The sequence below is a fragment of the Sceloporus undulatus genome, chromosome 4, assembly GCF_019175285.1.
Source record: "Sceloporus undulatus isolate JIND9_A2432 ecotype Alabama chromosome 4, SceUnd_v1.1, whole genome shotgun sequence".
In the NCBI taxonomy this organism is placed as follows: domain Eukaryota; kingdom Metazoa; phylum Chordata; class Lepidosauria; order Squamata; family Phrynosomatidae; genus Sceloporus; species Sceloporus undulatus.
This window is the reverse complement of record NC_056525.1, coordinates 244,254,679-244,273,663: the sequence shown is the minus strand read 5'-3', so window position 1 is coordinate 244,273,663 and position 18,985 is coordinate 244,254,679. Positions and strand designations below refer to the sequence as shown.

Genomic DNA, 18,985 nt, shown 5'->3' with positions numbered 1-18,985 from the left:
CCTTTGCTGTTCTCTCCAACTGCAAAATTCCTCTGTGCACACAACCCATATTTCTCATCCTCTTTCATGCAAAGGGAGAGGATTTTGGAAACTCATCAATTCTATGTATATATGATCATTACAATTTAGGTAATTTACATTACTTTTACTGCCTGTCAGCTGCCAAGTTGCCCCAGCTAGACCCTCTACTCCAAAACAAGAGAAGCATTCTAATTCTACTAAAGATAGTACTGGCCTCTTCCTACCCAGTTCTAAATATTTCTCACACTAAACAGAAGAATAAACGAATATTTGATGCATAACATGAATAGTAGGTTCCTTGGCTTATAGTATCTAAACATGGCATGAGGTAGGATTACCACAGATCCAACCTTGGCCAATCCGTTCCTGAATAAGCTTGTTGTCTCTTTAACAAAGAAAAAGCTTGTATTTTGGCACAGCGCCCGACACCAGTCACTGGATTTTGGTTAACAAGTACAAAGTATTTCAAGCAGGAAACAGTCATTTTAATATAATGAGCAAAACCAATCTTGCTTAAAGCATTTCCTGCTAATAATTTAGTAAACACAGATGCTTTTCCTGTGTGAAAAAGGGCACTTTCATGCAATGAATGTGGGTGGGTGAATGAATGATTTCAGGATCAGCTTTTCAGGAGGCATTCAGGGCAACTATATAGAAAAACTCTTGAAGCTGAGTTTTATGGATCTAAACCACAGCATAAACAAGAGGTAACAGGGGAAGAAAATCAGATTAATTATCTTGGAAACACAATTGATGTGCAACATAAATAATCTCTTTTGTTCTGGTCTAGCATGGTATTTTATTTCTTGAAGCAAGCCAAGTATCCTGAACACTTCCAGGATTTCATTTTTTCATTAACTTTTCTTTTTACCGTGTTATAAAAATCCTTCCCGCCTGCAGTGGAATATCTGGAATTTCAGTTTCATCTTCAGACGACTTGGACTGTGCAATATCACCATTATCAATGTTAATCAGAATTAAATCATCAGCTTCCTTTTCATTTAAAAAAACAAAACAAAAATTAGTTTAAAAAACAAAAAATGGTTAGTAATGGTTTTAAACATAGCATTTCTAAACAGACAATTAAGAAGCTTAGTAAATCTGACCCATGCTAATATTAACAATGGCAACTAATTTTATCTATGAATCAAGTGTTGTTAGGGTTTTTTATTACTCATTTAAAAAAACAGTTAGCTTTGGATACCCAGCTTCCATGTTCTACATCTGTGACAGAATTAGGAAAGCTTTGTGTGTAAATGCATGTATTCTTGCAAAAGCAGGACTATGTCGTTGGATAAAATGTTAAGAAAAACAGAGTTCAGACCCTACTTGTCAGACCATACCGGCCAGTATGGCTGGGGCTGAAGAATATTCTGGAGCACTATTAAGTTCCCACCTTGATCTACTGATAACTGTTGTTTCCAAGGTAAGTAGCAGATTACATGTCTGTGCATCATCTTCACTCTTTCTCCAAAGAGGGCCCTTAAACTCCAATGACCCTGAACACATCTTATTCACATTTGTTATTCACATTTATCCATCTAGCTTTTTAATGAAGATTTTGGACACAACTGATTTTATTCAGGCTGCGCTTATCCTATGGTTACATTATTTAAAACTGTTTTAACAGGTTTGAAATTGCCCAGTTTTAAGTGATATTCCAATATGTTTTTCATCTTAATACATTATGGTTATTTGTTTTAAATTGATTTTATTATAAGCTGCCTGAGATCTTCAAACATGGGCAGAACATAAATAGTTTAATAAATAAATATTGCGATTCCTGGGTCGTTTATCTAGACTTTGTGTTTACACTACATACAGGTTGAGTCTCCCTTATTCAGAAATGCAAAATACTTTAAAAATATAGTTTTTCACAGGTGGCTGAGAAAAGTGACACCTTTGCTTTCTAATGGTTCAGTGTATACAAACTTAGTTTCATGAACAAAATTATTTAAAATGTTGTATAAAATGAAACAAATGAATTTTATTTAGACCTGGGTCCTATCTGCAAGAGTTCTCATTATGTACATATATGCAAATATAAGTATTCCCCAAAAAATCTGAAATCCAACACACTTCTAGTCCTAAGCATTTCAGAAAAGGGAGACTCAACCTTGAATTCTGATTACAAAATAAACAAGGACATTTGCTACTTCCAGTGTTTGCAAAATAATGAATATTATTATGTTAGTATGAGTAAAGTAACCATAAGATTGTTGTTATTTTGGTGATATTGCTATCTTCACGTAATTTATCATTATGCGAGCCAAAAATGAAAACTTTATGAAGGGTGGAGTATAAATATTTTAGTAAAATATTTGAAGTGCCTGCCTCCTTTTGGACACTATCAAAATGATTGATACACAACATACAGTCTTTCAAAAGAAGAAATACATGCAACTCATTCCAGAAAACACTTGCAGAACTTTCAGGAAACAAGCATTTATTGACGTTTCCCTAAAAATCAAAGGAGAAGCCAAGTATGAGTGACATCCCATTCAGACTGCTGCAACTAACCTTGCAAACTTCTTCAAAGTGATCAACGTGACATCCCATGAGGAAAGATGTAGGAGCCATTACAAAATCCAACATCTGACGAGACAGAATGGGTACAAAAGTGTGTTGCCATTGAATAGGATGCAGGTAGAGCATGAAGCATTCAGATATGAGTGTTAACAAAGCCCAGTCCGAAGAGAAGAAAACAATCTTCCGTTCAGTCAAAATGCATGTCATTATCTGGGAAGAGAAAAAAGGTATCTTGATTTTTCATTTAGAGAAGACACAACACAACAGATATAATAATTTTCCATTTATTTAGACAAAGCTAAATGCTCAAAGCATGTCCAGTACATTATCTCAGTAACCCTTGCAACAGCCAGTGTCATATTCCAATGTCCATGAATTTGTTCTATTCCTTTGTAAAGACATCTAAGAAGATGGCTAACACCACAACTTGTGGAAGTGAATCCCACAATTTAGTTACATAGTTGAAGCCAATCCACAGTTCAGTTACATACAACATGAATTGTTTCCTTTTATCCATCCTGCATCTGCCACCATTTAATGTTGACTCTAGGTCACCGTCTTAGGAGGAAAATGTTTGTATTAATTTTCTCTACCATGTACATCATGCAAAATTGCATATGCTTCTATCTTCTGTCACCTGCCTTTGCTCACTAGTTTGTTTCATTTCAAATGCATTCAGTTACCCAGCTGGATGGTTCTATGTGACTCAGCAGTAGAAGTACCATATATACTCAACTATAAGTCGACCTCATGTATAAGTCGAGGTCAGGTTTTGGGGCCAAAATTATGGATTTTGCCATGACCTGTGGATAGGTCGTGGGTAAAACTTGGAGGCTCCTTCAGTGTGTGTATATGTGTGTATAGCAAGAGAGACTCTCATTGAGGCTTTTTGCTTCATCGTTTCAGCTTTTGTTTCAGCCAGACGCGTGGGCTGAACAAACACTTAAACAAAATAAAAACACATTCACAACACTGTTATCCTTCTCATGTATGTATTCACTCCCACAGTCATTGCCAAACCTTCAAGAAAGTTCATTTAATATTTCAATGACACTAGGCTATAGCAATACAGTGCAATTTGACAAACACAGAGAGAAACCGTCCAGCTTCTGGGGGGAAAGTCACAATATACCTGTAAAACCTGCTCTGGCTTGAAGCAAAGGAAGGGAAGGTGTAGATCCAAATCAATAATTGGGCTATCAGGATCCTCCCGAGATGGGAATATCACTTGGAGGGGTTTCATATTAAATACCTACAGGAATAACAGACATGAGCACTGAGTCAATGGTTTATTCACCACCAGCTACAACAGAAATTATTATTTATTTTTCAAGCTCAAACAAAAAGAAATGTGTGTCAAAAATCACAAAAATAGATGTTATATGCAAAATATATAAAAAGCAGCTGCAGGATTACCTGATGTATTACTAATTTTACTTGACTATACTAATATGTTTTTTATATTTTTCTGAACAACATGAAGAGACGAAACAAAACAGAAATACTAGCAACAAATAAAACATCTCTACTATCTGCCGTTATCAAAAGCATTCAGAATCCAGGGAGCACAAACACCACAAAGAGCAGGGAGCATGCCAACTACGTCCCCCTTTATGTACATTTCCATTGCTCTCTTCACATAGCGGGTGACTTTCTGAACACTGTATACTTATAAGACAAAGCAATGCTAGTACAGTGGTGCCTCGGGTTACGAAATTAATTCGTTCCGTGGCACCGTTCGTAACCCGAAAAGCCTTTGTTAGCCGAATTGCCATAGGCGCTAATGGGGAAAAGCCGCGATTCCGTGCGAAAAAGCCGAAAAAAGCACCAAAAGTTTTTTCGTAACCCGAAAAAACATTCGTAACCCGGAACAATGTTTTCCTATGGGATTTTTTCGTATCCCGAAAATTTCGTAACCTGGGTATTTCGTATCCCGAGGTACCACTGTATTACATAAGCTGAGATCCAGTGAATAATCTCTGTACTACTTTTATTTCAAGCACCATTATGAAAAGTTGCTACACAAGGTCAATATTATAATGCAGACAGAAAACATACATTAATTGCATCACTCAGTGACTTTGTGTCACAAAGACTAGAAGGCCAAGGGGGAACTAAAGAACTGTCCTGCATTCTAATGATTGCGAAATGTCCCCTGGAAACTGTTGTGATCAGTCACCAGTTGACAACAGCCCCTAGAAGGGACTCTTGACAAAGAGAAAGGATAAGGTTTCTAAGCATCCTCCTACAGCTTGCAGTGAATGAAATATCTTCATGTCACACTCTCCTATTAAATATGCCAGGTCCTACAAAGGAGTCTGCCTCCATTATCCCCCCCTCCCCCAAAAAATCTCATAATCTTCCCATAAAAGGAAATTGTCGAGATCATTTTTTTAAAAACAAAAATCTACTGCTGAGGTTGTGAACAACAGAATTTATGCAGACAGGCTAACATCTTTGAAGGATGTGAAACATTCGTTTGATTGAGACATGAGGACCAGCAAGAGCAGATATGAGAGCCTGCAGCATGGAAAAAACAGAACAGAAACAGATGCAGAAGACAGTGAAAACCAGGGACAAAAATACATACAAGAAAAGAACTGTGTACTCTGGTATGTTATTGCTCAACCGCTATGAAGCAATAGCAATGGCAGTTTGCAGGAGAGCAGTGGGCAAGATGTGTTAAACCCATCCTACCTATGCCACTACTGCCCCAAAATCTTTTCCCCGGGCTGCTCCACACCCCACCCCAGAAGGAAAATTTAAGTGAAAATGGAGTTTTTTTGGAGGGGGGATGTAGAATGGTAGGAAACATAAGAGTAAAGCAAGTCCTTGCCATTCATCACCACTGGAACTTAACTATGCTATTAGCTTACACTTTGTAAACAGCTTAGGGAATGCTTAAGTGCACTGATACGAGGTATAGAAATGTATTTGCTATTGCTATTTATTGCTACTGGCAATGATGACCTGCATTGCTGTTGCTGCAGCATTTAAGTTTCTCCTAAAACAAAGAAACTCTATAGGCAGGACTGCAAAAGAAAGAACCAGCATAGGCAGAGGAAGAAGGAGAATAAAGTTTGGAAAAATGAGGTAAGAACAAGGTAAATGGGAAGGGGAAACTGGGCATTATTAGCCTTTGCTGTTTTAAGGATCTACCATGGAAAAGGCTCTTCAAAATTAAGAGTCCAAATAAAAATAATGTTCCCAAGAAAACACCCAGGAAGCTATCATGTAGCAGATCAAATTCAGTAGCTTGAATAATTACCAAGTGGAGTGGTCCTGGAGGAGGACTGGGTATTAAAGAGAGTTTAGCTGCAAATTCTTTTATGTGGTCATCTACATCTAAATCCTTGTAAGGTTTCAACTGCACCAGTAAACTGCAATCAGAAATAAGAGCAAATAAACAGTTAAATATATTTAGAAGGAAGTTAAAACTGTTTTGGTGGAATTCAAAATTATTTTTAGGAGAAACTTCATTCATTAAAAAATATTGTCCTCTACATTTAAATGTCTTTATTTCAACATAACAGTTATACAATTTTGATACATTTTATAAATAAGTAAAAAGATAGGTAAACATTAAGAAATTCCCTTCCAGGAGTTTACTAATTCATGCAGCCATTAATTTTTAATTTTTAAGCCCTGCGCTTACAAACGGAGCAACTCATTACACAAAAGATGTAGCACACGATTATGCAAAATGAGTGCACCACCTTCAAAATTCAGAAGTTCAATATCCTACAGCAATTATCAACAACTGAAAATGATCAGGGAATGTAATTATTCCTCCTACAGGACCCTGGAGGGTTGTCCTCTCTTTATTTTCATCCCCCAAACATCCCAAAATAATTTCTAGTAAAAAGGACAATATAGGAAGGGGGCTGTGACTGACCATTTTGTTCCATATTCAAGAGAGACGGCCTGTTAAAGGCATACTGGCCAAACACTTTCTCCAAAGGGTTTAGAAGAGTACTAATGGCCATTTTGGAGCCCAAAAAGTTAGGGATGTTGCACAGGGACTTTGGAGATCACAAAAACAGCCTTTGCTCACTTCCATCCCAAACAAAGGAACAACCAGGACTGTAAAGTAGAATTCAAAGACACAGGCTGCATCTACACTGCAAGAATATCCCAGTTTAACGTAACTTTAACTATCATGGCTCAATTTTAGGGAATTCTGTAAAGCTTCACTGGGGAGCTGCAACAAATTTCCATTCCCAGAATTCCACAGCATTGAGCCATGGCCATTAAAGTGGTGTCAAACAGGATTATTTCTGTAGTGCGGGTGCAGCCACAGTTGCATTAGTCTGGAATATCAGCATGCAAAGGGATCTTATAGTGACTAAGGCCCGGTACATACTGGTGCTATGTACCAACCTGGGGCCAATTTTAGAACTCGGGAGAGTTGAGCATCCACATGGTCCCGAGCCCTAATGCATTGTCCGGGTGCCATCACGGCTCGCCCCCATCCACACGGCGCTCGCCATGATGACGTACGTGTGGCGCAGTGTCCAAACGGTGCTGCACCATGCGTACATCATCGGTGCGCACGAGGGCTCCAATGGCACCTTGCATGCAGCAGAAAAAGAACCTGCCAACATACAAAAACATACAAAAACATATATACCTATTTACAAACAACACCAAAACTTTCTAAGCTATACAAATGACTTTCAATAATTTATTATTATGTCATAAACTCTTAAAATAATATAAAAATACTATCATCAGAAGCTTATCTCAGTAAACAAATATTTCAGGACTGTCTACTTTTCCGAATTGTCGTTGCCAAAAAAATTTTTTTTTCGTTTATTTTTATTTTTAATAGACACATTTACCCATTCTTTTCATTACTCTATTATATTAATATTATTACCAATAAAATTACTAATCTAGTCTCAACCAAGTCAACCAAGTCAACAAAATGAGAAGCTTATACATTCTATACCTCTACAATTATACTAAGCTTAAATTTCAAACAACACCTGGTTTCTAACACATTTACTCTATTCATTTTTTCTATAGAGTTCTTCGAGAGTGGGTTCTTTTTAAGCCCAGTGAAAACCGCAGCATTTGTTTGCTGTGGCCTCCATCGCCACCCCTTTCTGCCCATCTGTATCCCCCCTATCTGTGCATAAGATGTTGTAGCATAAGCTTTTGTAGCTATGAAACCTAACACTACAACTTCTTTTGTACAGTTAGTCTCAAAGGTGCTACAAGATCCCTTTGCATACTGCAAAGTAGAATGTTAACATGAATTATTTTCCACAACCCTTCTCCCCCTTTCCTTCAACATTTTCTGACTGAAGAAGTATCCTATACATATACAACTTCTAATCCTGTAGCACAAAGAACAGTGTAGAAGTAAAGGCCTTCCAGTAGTGATTAGTTGTATTTACAAGATTCCAGGGTTCACTTATATAGCTTTTATTTCTTAACTTCACTGTGAGTTTTAGGCTGTCTCTAATTGTTTACAAAATGAAAATTTTCAGTTTAACAGTTATCTTCCTCCGTGCTTTGAAGGACTACTCAGAAATTATACATGGCTGCCCACTCTGCTTTAACTGTTCCAGTGAACTGAAAAACTGCTTAAAAAGAATTCATTCCCTGTTACAAACAAATCTGAAAGCAGGAAGAATTCACCAAACTACTGCAGTATTATCAGAGTACAATGGGCCTTTGGTATCCGCTGGGGCTTGGTTCCAGGACTCCTGTGGATAACAAAATCCATGGATGCTCAAGTCCTGTTAAATACACTGACATAGCAAAACGATGCTCTTATAATGGCAAAATCAAAGTTTGCTATTTGGAATTTATACTTTTTTGAATATTTTCAAACTGTGGATGCTTGAATCCATGGATTAAAAAATCCATGGATAAGGAGGGCCGATTGCATTACAATGGCCCATTACAAACGGGCACCCTAGGACGGACTCAGTCCGTCCTAGGGTTAGAAAGGGGCGTCTCTTCCAGATGCCCCTAACCCTAGCACGGACTGAGTCCGTAATAAATGGCGGCGGCCGTTCCGCACGGCCGCCACCATTTTGACGTAACGGACGCTCTGCGTCCACACGTTGCACGGCGGAAGTGATGCCGCGAGTGCGCGACTAGCGCCTTGCGGCGTCTCTTCCGGGCTGCAAGAAAGAGCGCGATTTTCGTGCTCCTTCTTTGCTGCGTCCGGGAACCGCGCCGTTTGGCTGCTGCAGTTCCTGGATGCAGCAACCGGCGGCGGCAGCAGACCGCCGCAATCCAGCGATCTGTAACGCACCTTAGTTTGCTGCCATTGCTTCCAACAATTGTCACTAGTTTTCACAAAAGGAGATGAGGGGACATAACATGGACACATAGTAGGATACATAAAATGGATGGTAATACAGGGACAAGACCCTGACACAAACCCTAATGCCAACTCTGCCCCACATCTACTCTAGGAGTGATATTACACAGTCCAATACCATCACCCACAACAGCAGAGATGTATTTATTTGCTCTTCCTCCTATATGATATATGCCATCCTATGCAAACAATGCCCCTCTACATTCTACATTGGACAAACAGGACAGTCTCTACACAAAAGAGGATTAATGTATACAAATGACAGCACCCAAAAAATACTTGCAGACCATTTCAGCACTGCTAGACATAAAGTAAAAGATTTATAGGCCATAGTCCTTGAGCAAAAAACTTACGAAGCCAGATTAAAAAGACAAACTGCTGAATCCAATAACATTCACAAATTCCAGTGCATTAGTAGAGGTATCAAAAAGACAATGGCTTCATATATTAATACAAGACTCTTCACTACTGCCTATATAACAAAAAGAATTTTCTCAGAGAGAGTTCTGAAACTGATTTTTGGAAAGTGGATTTATTGATTTCATACGTCAATACTAACTGACCTCTAGAAAGATCTGACAGACCAGTATCACCTCTCCAGTCTTTGAAATTTAAGGGTCATGATTTGCTTCTCTCTGGAACCTTTCTGGATTGCATTCCATCCCACAACCACAACTCTGTAAATATGATATGGATATCACTCTGTATTGCATCTGAAGAAGTGGACTGATATGTACAAAAGTTCATGCAAAATAAACATTAGTTAATCTTACAGGTGCTGCCCCATTCTTTATCTCTCTCCCTTCCTTCTTCCCTTTTAACTTGTCACTAAGATCTGCTGAGTTCATAAATATTAAAAAGAAAATCACAACTACAAGCACACAAAGCAGCAGTATATGTAGCATAAATAATAGTCCTTACCAAGAAAGGCAGTCTTTCAGCGAATTAAAGTATGGATATCTTGATATGACACAAATCGCAAATGGTAAAAAATATGGAGCCACTCTAGAAGCCTGTACAGTTTCCCAGTGAACCTGCCCATTTGAGATGTGTCCATCCTAAAAGAAATCTATGTTATTTTGGTTGTTTGGCAATAATTCTCAGTTGTGTTAATCTAAAAATCATACATATTTACAGATTACAGGGAATAAAATTTGCATTTAAGAAATGTTCAAGTCAATTTTAGATAAAGTCATCAGTCATCCAGTAACTACAGCAACGTTTCCAGCATCTCACAAATTCCCATTTTCTACTTTCAAAATTCAACTCAAACAAACTATGTTGTCATATTAAGCACCAGTAACCAGACATGACGGTGTACTTGTCAGAATATTTCTGAGATTCCAATGCATGTTTGTGAACTATATTCTTCAGAGTGGTATACCCTGAACTATATTTAACAGCAACAAAAAATACCAGAAGTAAACAATTTTACAAATTTATGTTTTGCTTAAACAACTCAACATTTAGAACTGGTTTGTTAGGAATGTAGTGGCAGAATAAACATACTTGCATAGGCTGGTAATACTGTGCAACTACACCATAAGTTCTGTTACCGCAGACATCAGTAAAAACAAGAAAATGGAATTGGTCGTCCCTTGATTCACCCGTTATGTAAAATCCTCCTGCAAACAAGACAAACATATTGAACACACCATTACTAAAAAGCTGGAAGCATTCCAAAAAACAATCACTGAAGCAAATGAACAGCCCTCAAAAATTATTTTTAAAAGCTGACAAACAGATTTAAATTGAATTTAAACCGAACAGCATTTTTTTTTTGTCTGAACTCTGAGATGCTACCAATGTGATGCCATGAGTAGAGAGAGTGCCTGCTTCTCCACCTTAAGAAAAAGAGGCAATCAGTTGGATAATCATTTCAACTAGCCTTCAGAGGTTTGGGAGAGAATCGATCTTAAAGCAAAAGTGTATAAAATGAGACTCTGTCTTACTGTACATACTCATGTAAAAGTCTAGAAATATTTGTCCAAAAATTGATCCCAAAAAAGCTGGGTCGACTTATCCATGGGTCAATGTAAGTACTGTATTTTACATTATACTCTTCCCATTCTCTGCGTAGAGTGGATAAAGATAAGAGCTTAGTTCATCCTGGGAGCACCCAAAAGAAGCACCAACCTCCTCTAATCTTTCCCCATGATGCTGCTTCTGGCCTTTTTTGAATGCTTGGGTGGTGGCACCTCTGTGGTACTTCCCCTCAATGGAGTGCCAAGAGGAATTGGGCTTAGAAGGATCTGAGTACGATATTTCGGTATGAAAACTGTAAATGTCATCCTTTACATCTTTGTTACATGCCTCTAAGTTTTATCCTCAACTTATCCACAAGCCATATCAAAATCCATAATTTTGGCACCAAAACATGCCCTCGACTTATACATGAGGTTGACGTATAGTCGAGTATATATGGTATTTTATTGTCAACCAGTGACCCAAGATGGTTTACAGAAAAGGAAAAAAAGTATAAGTTAAAAAAACAACGAATGAAGTGTTTTTTTAAAATTAATCCTATCCTATTAAAGCATTACTATTTAAAACAGGATAAAAACACTGAGAATAAGGATATTATTATACAAACTCCATTCTCTCCATTCGCATTAGTTAAAAAAACAGGAAAATACCAGTTTGGGAGCAGCCATTATCGCATGTCTCCACAATAGTGTGAATACAACAATTCCTGCCTTGCGCTCTCTTCCACAGTCTTCCTTAACCCTGGCTCCCTGCCTTATGCCCTACCCAGTGTCCCTTTCAAGATTTTATTTTATTTTAATTTTTAATGCAGTTCTGGAGTTATGCTAATACAGTGTACACTTCCTTTACACAAGGGATCCGTTCCAGACCCCCCCCCCCCGCCTAAAAGAAAAAGCACGTATGCTCGAGTTCATGCGCGGGGCGGCAGTGGTGCACCACAGGAGCACGCACCATTATTTCTTCCAGCTCACGCCACCACTTCTTCCGGCGATGCTTTCAGCGTATACTGAAAGCAGCGTATGCTGAAAGCAGTGTATAATGCACCCACGTATGACGTGGGCACACTGTACGCTCTAAGTAAAAAAAAAAAACAACATAGAAAAAAGGAAAGGAAATCAGATTGCTTGTGAATAGCAGGGGAGAGCAGACAGGGGGAGAGGAAGAGACAGTGACACTACACGACTGCCAATATCAGAACTGCCAAGGAAGCGCGCAATTGAGAACTTATTGACAGGCTTTCCCCATCAATGAAAAGGGACCCTTTATCAATGCCTGATAGCAAAGTAACGACAAGATGGACACAACATTGTGCAATACGTATTCCAAAGGCACTATTCTGTAGCTTTAATAGTCACTTTAAAGTGCGATAATCTCCTAAATACTGTATACAATACACGCATCCCCTTAAAAGACCCTTCTTCACTTATCTAGCAGGACATAACATCTGCTGTACTGCTGCATCAGTATAATTTCTATCAGTTACCTAAGATGAAGGGACACACAATACCTGGGAAGCAAAGTTGTGGTAACCCATTAAGGTCAACATCTTTAGGAACAGTAATGTCTTCAGTCTCAGGAACTTTCTGGGCTCCATTCTGAATTCTCGTGTTTTCAATCTTAAATTTCTCTTTCTTTTTCCGAAAGGAGCGGCGTTTTGTTTTATTGAATGCATTAGTATTTATATGTGTTGTTTGCAGTTCCTGCTTGCTGATAAATGGAGGTACAAAAACAGAAAGGATCTCGGGTTCAAATGAAGGAATGCTTTTCACATCTTTCTTCTGAAAAGCCTAGGAACAATTGAAATAATTTAATTTTAGTTTGTTCCCAAGGGGCAGCTCAAAATCCAACACTGATATATTTTTATTCTGCAGCCATTTGTCATGTTGGTTCCAAAAACTGACCACTATCAAAACCACATTTTAACTTTGCAAAGTTAACAACGTTGTTTAATATTGACAACTACATTTCTGTTGATCGTAGTTATGCATGTTATCTTCTTTTATTTTTGGAGAAATGAACAAAAAGTTCACGTTTGAATTCTTTGCACATCTAACTAGCTATAAATCTCAATGGACCAATTTATTTCCAAGTAAACAAACATATGATGATCAGCTGTATGTCTCCTAGCCCAGAATTCCACACTGCCTGCTGGAAAACATTGGTCAAAATGTAGAGGCTCTTGGTCTCTTCAAAACAAAACATTAGAACATTTATTCCACAGTATTTGATAAAATCTATCCATTCATTATTCTGCCATAGGTGATAAAAGCTTCTTTAGATATGCCGAGTATTTCACCATTGTTGTATTAATGACACTGAATTCTGCCCTTTCTAACCAATTCAGACACTCAGTCTTAGGGTTTACTGATAAATCTGAATACAGTGGTGTGCAACTGGATGGAGATGAGCCAAATTAAACCAAAACTGAAGAATGAGAAATTGGAAACAGGGCTTCCCATCATGGTAGGAAGGACACTGGATAGAATTGTTCCTGTATGAGGAATTCCTCATTTGGGATTAGATCATGCTGAATGAAAATGCTTTAGCAGCTCTCTGTTTAAAGGCAAAAGGATGTTCTTCCTGTTGCTCAACTACTGACCTTGCTCTCCCTCTTTATAATAAAATCCAGAATTCACAACTTATGTAAGAAAAAGAAAGCAGACAGAAAATGGGGCCACAAGAATTTTACCCTCAAGGAACAAAATAGTTTGTTATCAATGTGGACACTCCATATGTGAACAAAAATTAACCCTGAATAAGGAAGTGTAAAAAAATATTTTTCTTTGTATCAGAACATCCAGCTATGAATAGATCCCAGATCCAGGGCACCTTTAGATTATTATTATTATTAATTTCAACAATGAAAGACACAACAGTCCCTACAATTTTATGCATTCGTATCTGCTACAACAACAATCCAAAAAATGATTTTGCACCTGGCATATCCAAGAATAATAATAAAATAATAATTTATTTGTATACCGCCCTCTGGCAAACCAATCCGGGCGGTTAACAACAGTAAAATATAAATATGACAATAAAAACACTTTATCCCTTCCCCCCTTAAGACAGTATTAAACAGTATAACATATTAAAAACGCAATATCAAGCATAAAAACAGCAGTTAAAACTAAAAACCCTGATATCCCTCTGGTTGATCCTCACCATCACTAAGATGGGGCCACGGGAGGAATGAGGGATCAGGGAACCTGGGAATCAGGAGAACCTGGGCGGATGGTTAATCTGGAAAGGCCTGCCGGAAGAGACCCGTCTTGACCGCTTCAAGAAATATCCAGTTCTTGAAAGTATCAAAACAGAAATCAGTGCTAAATGTTAGTGGACAGCTTGTGTTAGTACACTGACACAAGTAGATGTTTCTGTGACAAACTAGCAACTGAACAGAGAAAATAATGGCTTAATGTTAATTTGCTTTATACTGATTTCACTATAAATGGGGGGAAATGAAATAATGCAAGATTTTTTATGCGAACGATAGATGCATGTTGGATGTACAGATGTGACAATCAAGACATTTGTCTAGTGATAATCACTGTGTGTTTGTCTCAAATCGAACTGGATCTGGTTTGACTTTTTAAATCCCAGAACAAAAGCTCTTTTTCATACAACTAACTTTGGGGGTTTTGCCACAAGATGTGGTGGACTTTACAACTTTTGGTGACTATGAAAGGGCATTGGATAAATTCATAACGAATAGGGGGATCAATAATAATTAGCTATTAGAAAGCAAAGGGACTATCCACATTCAGAGCTTACATGATATTGAACTTCAGTTATTGAAAAGCAATGAAAGGAGAGACTAGCGACCGAAGTGTGGACATCTTGAACATCTTGGCTGAACACTATATGAAAAGAAAGCTAGAATTTGATGTAATCCAGAAGGCCGCCTTCTTATGTTCCTTCCAGAAAACAAGACAAATTCCATGCATTTTTCAGAAGTTTTTTTCCTGCAAATACTTCTTAAAATATACTTAATAAAGAGGAATAAATATTCTGATAAATAACTAACTGATAAAGTGTCCCCTAAAGAGATCTTACAGATTTTTCTTATGAGCGATAGAAAATAAATAGAAATGCAATTTAACTGAGACAAAGGGGTTCTTGATAACTACACTGGAAACTACATCAAGATATCTTGAAACTACTAAATATTTGATAGCCGTTTCCCAAAACATGCAACATTTTTATCTTGCTTCAAAGAGGTTTCCTTCTTCAGTTTTATGCAAAGCTTGATGAGTAATAAGTGTCTGTGTAAAAGAATTCCACTATGCCTTGATTCACAAAAGTGGAAATTTCTATGGCTTTAGTAAGCATGAAAATACCCAAGGAAAAGGCAGGTGGGGCTGAGCACACTGAACATATGCATTAGTATCACAAAAATGAGAGTGTGTGATAGGAACCACAACCATTCTCAGTAATGATTTGTGTAATATCTGGAAAGCCTTTCATGGACCATTATGACACAGGCTGAGTGAATATAACACTTGTGCGTTAACACTACAAGTTCAAGAATACTTGACGAGAAAAAATTGAAAGGCAAATATTCAGCCCATTCTTAACAGCAAGAAACATTTTTTCCTATTGCAGGAAAGAAAATGTCTGGAGTGTATGCGGTGGTTCCCAAGGAATGGTCATACTGGTGAGGAACTGCAGAGAAATGCTGCCGACTGGTGCTGTGAAGAAATATTGACATTTTTGACATTTTGAGAATGATCAAGATACGAAACGGTGCTGCGCTGATGTCAGATAGCAAGGTGTTTTAAAAAGCAAATCACTAATCCTGATACTTGCTACTTTTCTCAAGAGTAAGTACAATTGGCGCTTCACATTTGTGGCTTTGACTTTTGTGGATGTGATTCTTTGCAATTTTGATTAATATGTTTTCTCTAAGAGTCCCTAGGTCTCCCACACATCTCTGCCAGACGTTGACCATGGAGTTGTGCTGGAGAACCTAGACATTCCTAGAGAAAACACTTCTCTAGGCATTGGTAGGTCCTTCAGCATGATGGTCAACTTCTGGCAGATGTTGATCACAGAGGATATTATCACATGGAGACGAGATAAGGATGGGATCACTCCTCTGTCCTTATCCCATCTTTGACTGCGATCACAGGCTTTCAGATTGCAGCACTATTGTCCCGTCATTGAAGTGGCATTGCATTAACACGAACTCCCGTTAATGCAAAATGCCCGGCAATGCTGCTTCAATTATGGGACAATGATGGGATCTGTGCAACATTGTTTGAAAGCCTTTCACACAATCGTAGTCAATTCTGCTCTCTGGACGGTATAATGTCCAGATGTCTCAGTGATCACGCTATGAGTATGGGGGAAGGATGGGACAAGGACGTTTCATCCCTCATCTGATAATCTCCAGAGTTTCACTGGAGGACCTGGAGATTCCCAAAGAGGCATTCTCTTAGGTAAAAAGCATAGTGTGTTTTTTTTAATTTGCAGTTTTTCCACATTTGCAGAGGTCCTGTGCCGCTAACTCCAGCGAATGTGGAGGGAGCACTGTACTTTCAGTGGGAAATGAAGGGCATAGTCCCTGGCCATCAGAGTGACCCCCCTCCCAGCTTCAAGGCATGTCACGTTGTCAACTTGAGGGTCTGTCACATTGCCAGTATCAAAATAAACTGCCCCAATCGCCAACTTTAAAAATAATGAAATAGTCACTGCAATTTCTGCTGCAGGCCCAATTCACTATGAAAACTCTGCAAAGAAGCTGCAGCTTTACACAGGGACTATAAAATGGCCTGACCAGTTTAAGAGAAAGAGAGCAATTCTACAAGCCAACCTTCTTACTTGAACCTTTAAGAGTTTTTTTAAGGGGCCATATATATAAAGGTACCTTAATCTAGTCAACAGGGAAAATCAGCTTTATGGAAACTTGATGATTAAGCCACTGCAAGCTGCTGATGTGCCAGTTCACAGCAAAGTGGCACCTTGCCATTTCACAACTTCTTTACAATCAAGGAAGAAGTTTTCTGTTTTCTGCCAGAACAGTGATCTTGCAAAAGACAATAAACCTTTGAAACACTTCCCAGCCTTCTTCAGGCTGAACTTTCTAAATAAAGCCAAAGGAGGAAGTCAACTAATTAGTCAGATAGAAAAGCTGTTTCCACTGGACTGGCTCTTCCTCCTCATCCTCAGCATGAAATACTGGTTTGTCCCATCAAGAACATGTTTGCAGTTAGTCAACAGAGAAATGTGGCAACCTGGGTTAAACAGAAGACAGAAAACGGTAGGAAGAGAGTACAGTTAGCCCTTGGTATCCACCAGGTTTTGGTACCAGGAACCCAGTGGATACCAAAATCCGTGGCTGCTCAAGTCCCATTAAATACAATGGGAGAGTAAAATGGTATTCCTTACACAAAATGGCAAAATCAAGGTTTGCTTTTTGAAATGTGCATATTTTAAAAATATTTTCAAACCATGGATGTTTGAATCCATGGATAAAAAATTCATAGATACAGAGGGCTGAGCGAAAGAAGGAGTGTAGAGAGAGATTAGAGGAAGAGGTAGGAGTATATTATTATTATTATTATTATTATTATTATTATTATTATTATTATTTCTTACCCACCTTTCCCCAGGGATCGCGGCAGAGGACAACAATTAACAAACAACAAGATCAGTTGAAACGCATTGGTTAAAACCCACATCAGTTTAAAAGGACAAATAAGAGTGTGCACAGATAAAAAAAATCCATATCTAAAATCTAAGAAGGAAAGTGGAGAGGTTAATTTGGGAGAGTTAGGAAGAAGGAAATGGATTGTGGAAAATCAAAAGGGGGAGAAGATTTATGGGAAGAAGATAGGAAGATATGACTGGAAGACTGACTGAGATACGTATGTATGTTTAGATATAGGAATATGTCAAAGTGTGGTATAGTATGGGAATGTGTGGCTTTGTAAGTGTGCAAGATCTGTGTGTTTATGTTCATATGTTCATGTTCATAAATGTTTAATAAATATATTTTCTTTTAAAAAAGAAAGACTAGAAATGGAAAATAGGGGGGCAGTGGTTCAATTCCTTCCCTTTACCAATGTTTCCCCATTTACCTGCAGTTACTTACAATCCTAGCCGGGCCCAAAAAACCTAGTAATGACAGGAAAGATGCTTTTCATTCTTAATTTTTTGATTTTTTTGATTGTTTAATGATATTTTATTATAGTATAGATGGGGGAAGGAATTAATGGGGTGTATTTTAACTGTATGTTGCATTTTATACTGTGTTTTTCTCAATGTTGTAAGCTGCCTCGATCCTGTGGGAAAAGCGGCATATAAATAAAAGTTGTTGTTGTTGTTGTTGTTGTTGTTATTATGAGATCTTTCTAAGCTCCCTGCAATTCACAATGCATTTTTTGTACAAGGGAGTCTGGTTTTCCTTCTCATCCTCAGCCTGAAATCCTGGTCTGTTCCATCAAGAACATGTTTGCAGTTAGAAAGCAGAGAAATGTGGCAACCTGGATTAAACAGATAATGGAAAAAGTAGATAAACTGCAGGTAAACTGGGAAAAGTTACTGGAGCATTTTGACATACATATTTCTAAGATATAATGTATATAATATATATACATATGTGAGTCTCACCCACCTCCAGCAACTTTCCCCAGTTTACCTGCAGTTGCTGACATCCCCTGCGAAAACCAAGCAGTCAGACAGAAAAGCTCTTCCTAAACTCCCTGTAATCCATGAAACCTTCTCCTGATCTGGTTTTCCTTCTCATCATCAGTGTGAAATGCTAGTCTGTCCCATCAAGAGCTTGTCTGCAGTCAGGGAGCAGAGACATGTGGCAACCTGGGTTCAAGGGGAAATGGGAGGAAGGGCTGCACTTCTTTCCCTCTGTCCCAGCTTCTCCCAGTCCCTTGCCTGCAGTCAGGGACAGATGCAGCTTTGCCAGACCCCAGCCCTGAGCCCCCTCCCCTGCTTACCTGGCAGCCTTCCCTGGCTTTTCCTCTGGGGACTCCGACCAAGACACAGAGCTCCAGCACAGCAGAAGGCAGCAGCTCTCCCATGGCAAAGCCCCAGCCAGGGACCTCAGGCAAGGAGCCCTCCTCCTCCTCCAGCCCATGCCATCATCACCCC

At 38.5% G+C, this 18,985-nt stretch overlaps 1 protein-coding gene across 4 annotated transcripts in view; it reads right to left on the bottom strand.

Annotated features, from left to right (window-relative positions):
• Positions 1–18,977, bottom strand: part of DENND3 (DENN domain containing 3) — a 45,129-nt gene extending 26,152 nt beyond the window's left edge. For 3 of the 4 annotated variants that reach the window (XR_006103745.1, XM_042465719.1, XM_042465720.1), the window contains exons 1-8: positions 18,832–18,977; positions 12,384–12,663; positions 10,400–10,515; positions 9,812–9,948; positions 5,819–5,930; positions 3,683–3,802; positions 2,542–2,760; positions 893–1,014 (exon numbers count right to left, since the gene is read on the bottom strand). Coding sequence is in view for 3 of the 4 variants with exons in the window: in XM_042465719.1 (XP_042321653.1) it covers positions 893–1,014; positions 2,542–2,760; positions 3,683–3,802; positions 5,819–5,930; positions 9,812–9,948; positions 10,400–10,515; positions 12,384–12,663; positions 18,832–18,915 (1,190 nt within the window). In the remaining variant the exon portion in view is untranslated. Of the gene's footprint in view, positions 1–892; positions 1,015–2,541; positions 2,761–3,682; positions 3,803–5,818; positions 5,931–9,453; positions 9,558–9,811; positions 9,949–10,399; positions 10,516–12,383; positions 12,664–18,831 lie in introns of those variants that run through there. The other variant, XM_042465721.1, reaches the window with a different exon arrangement.
• Between the last annotated feature and the right edge of the window lie 8 nt (positions 18,978–18,985).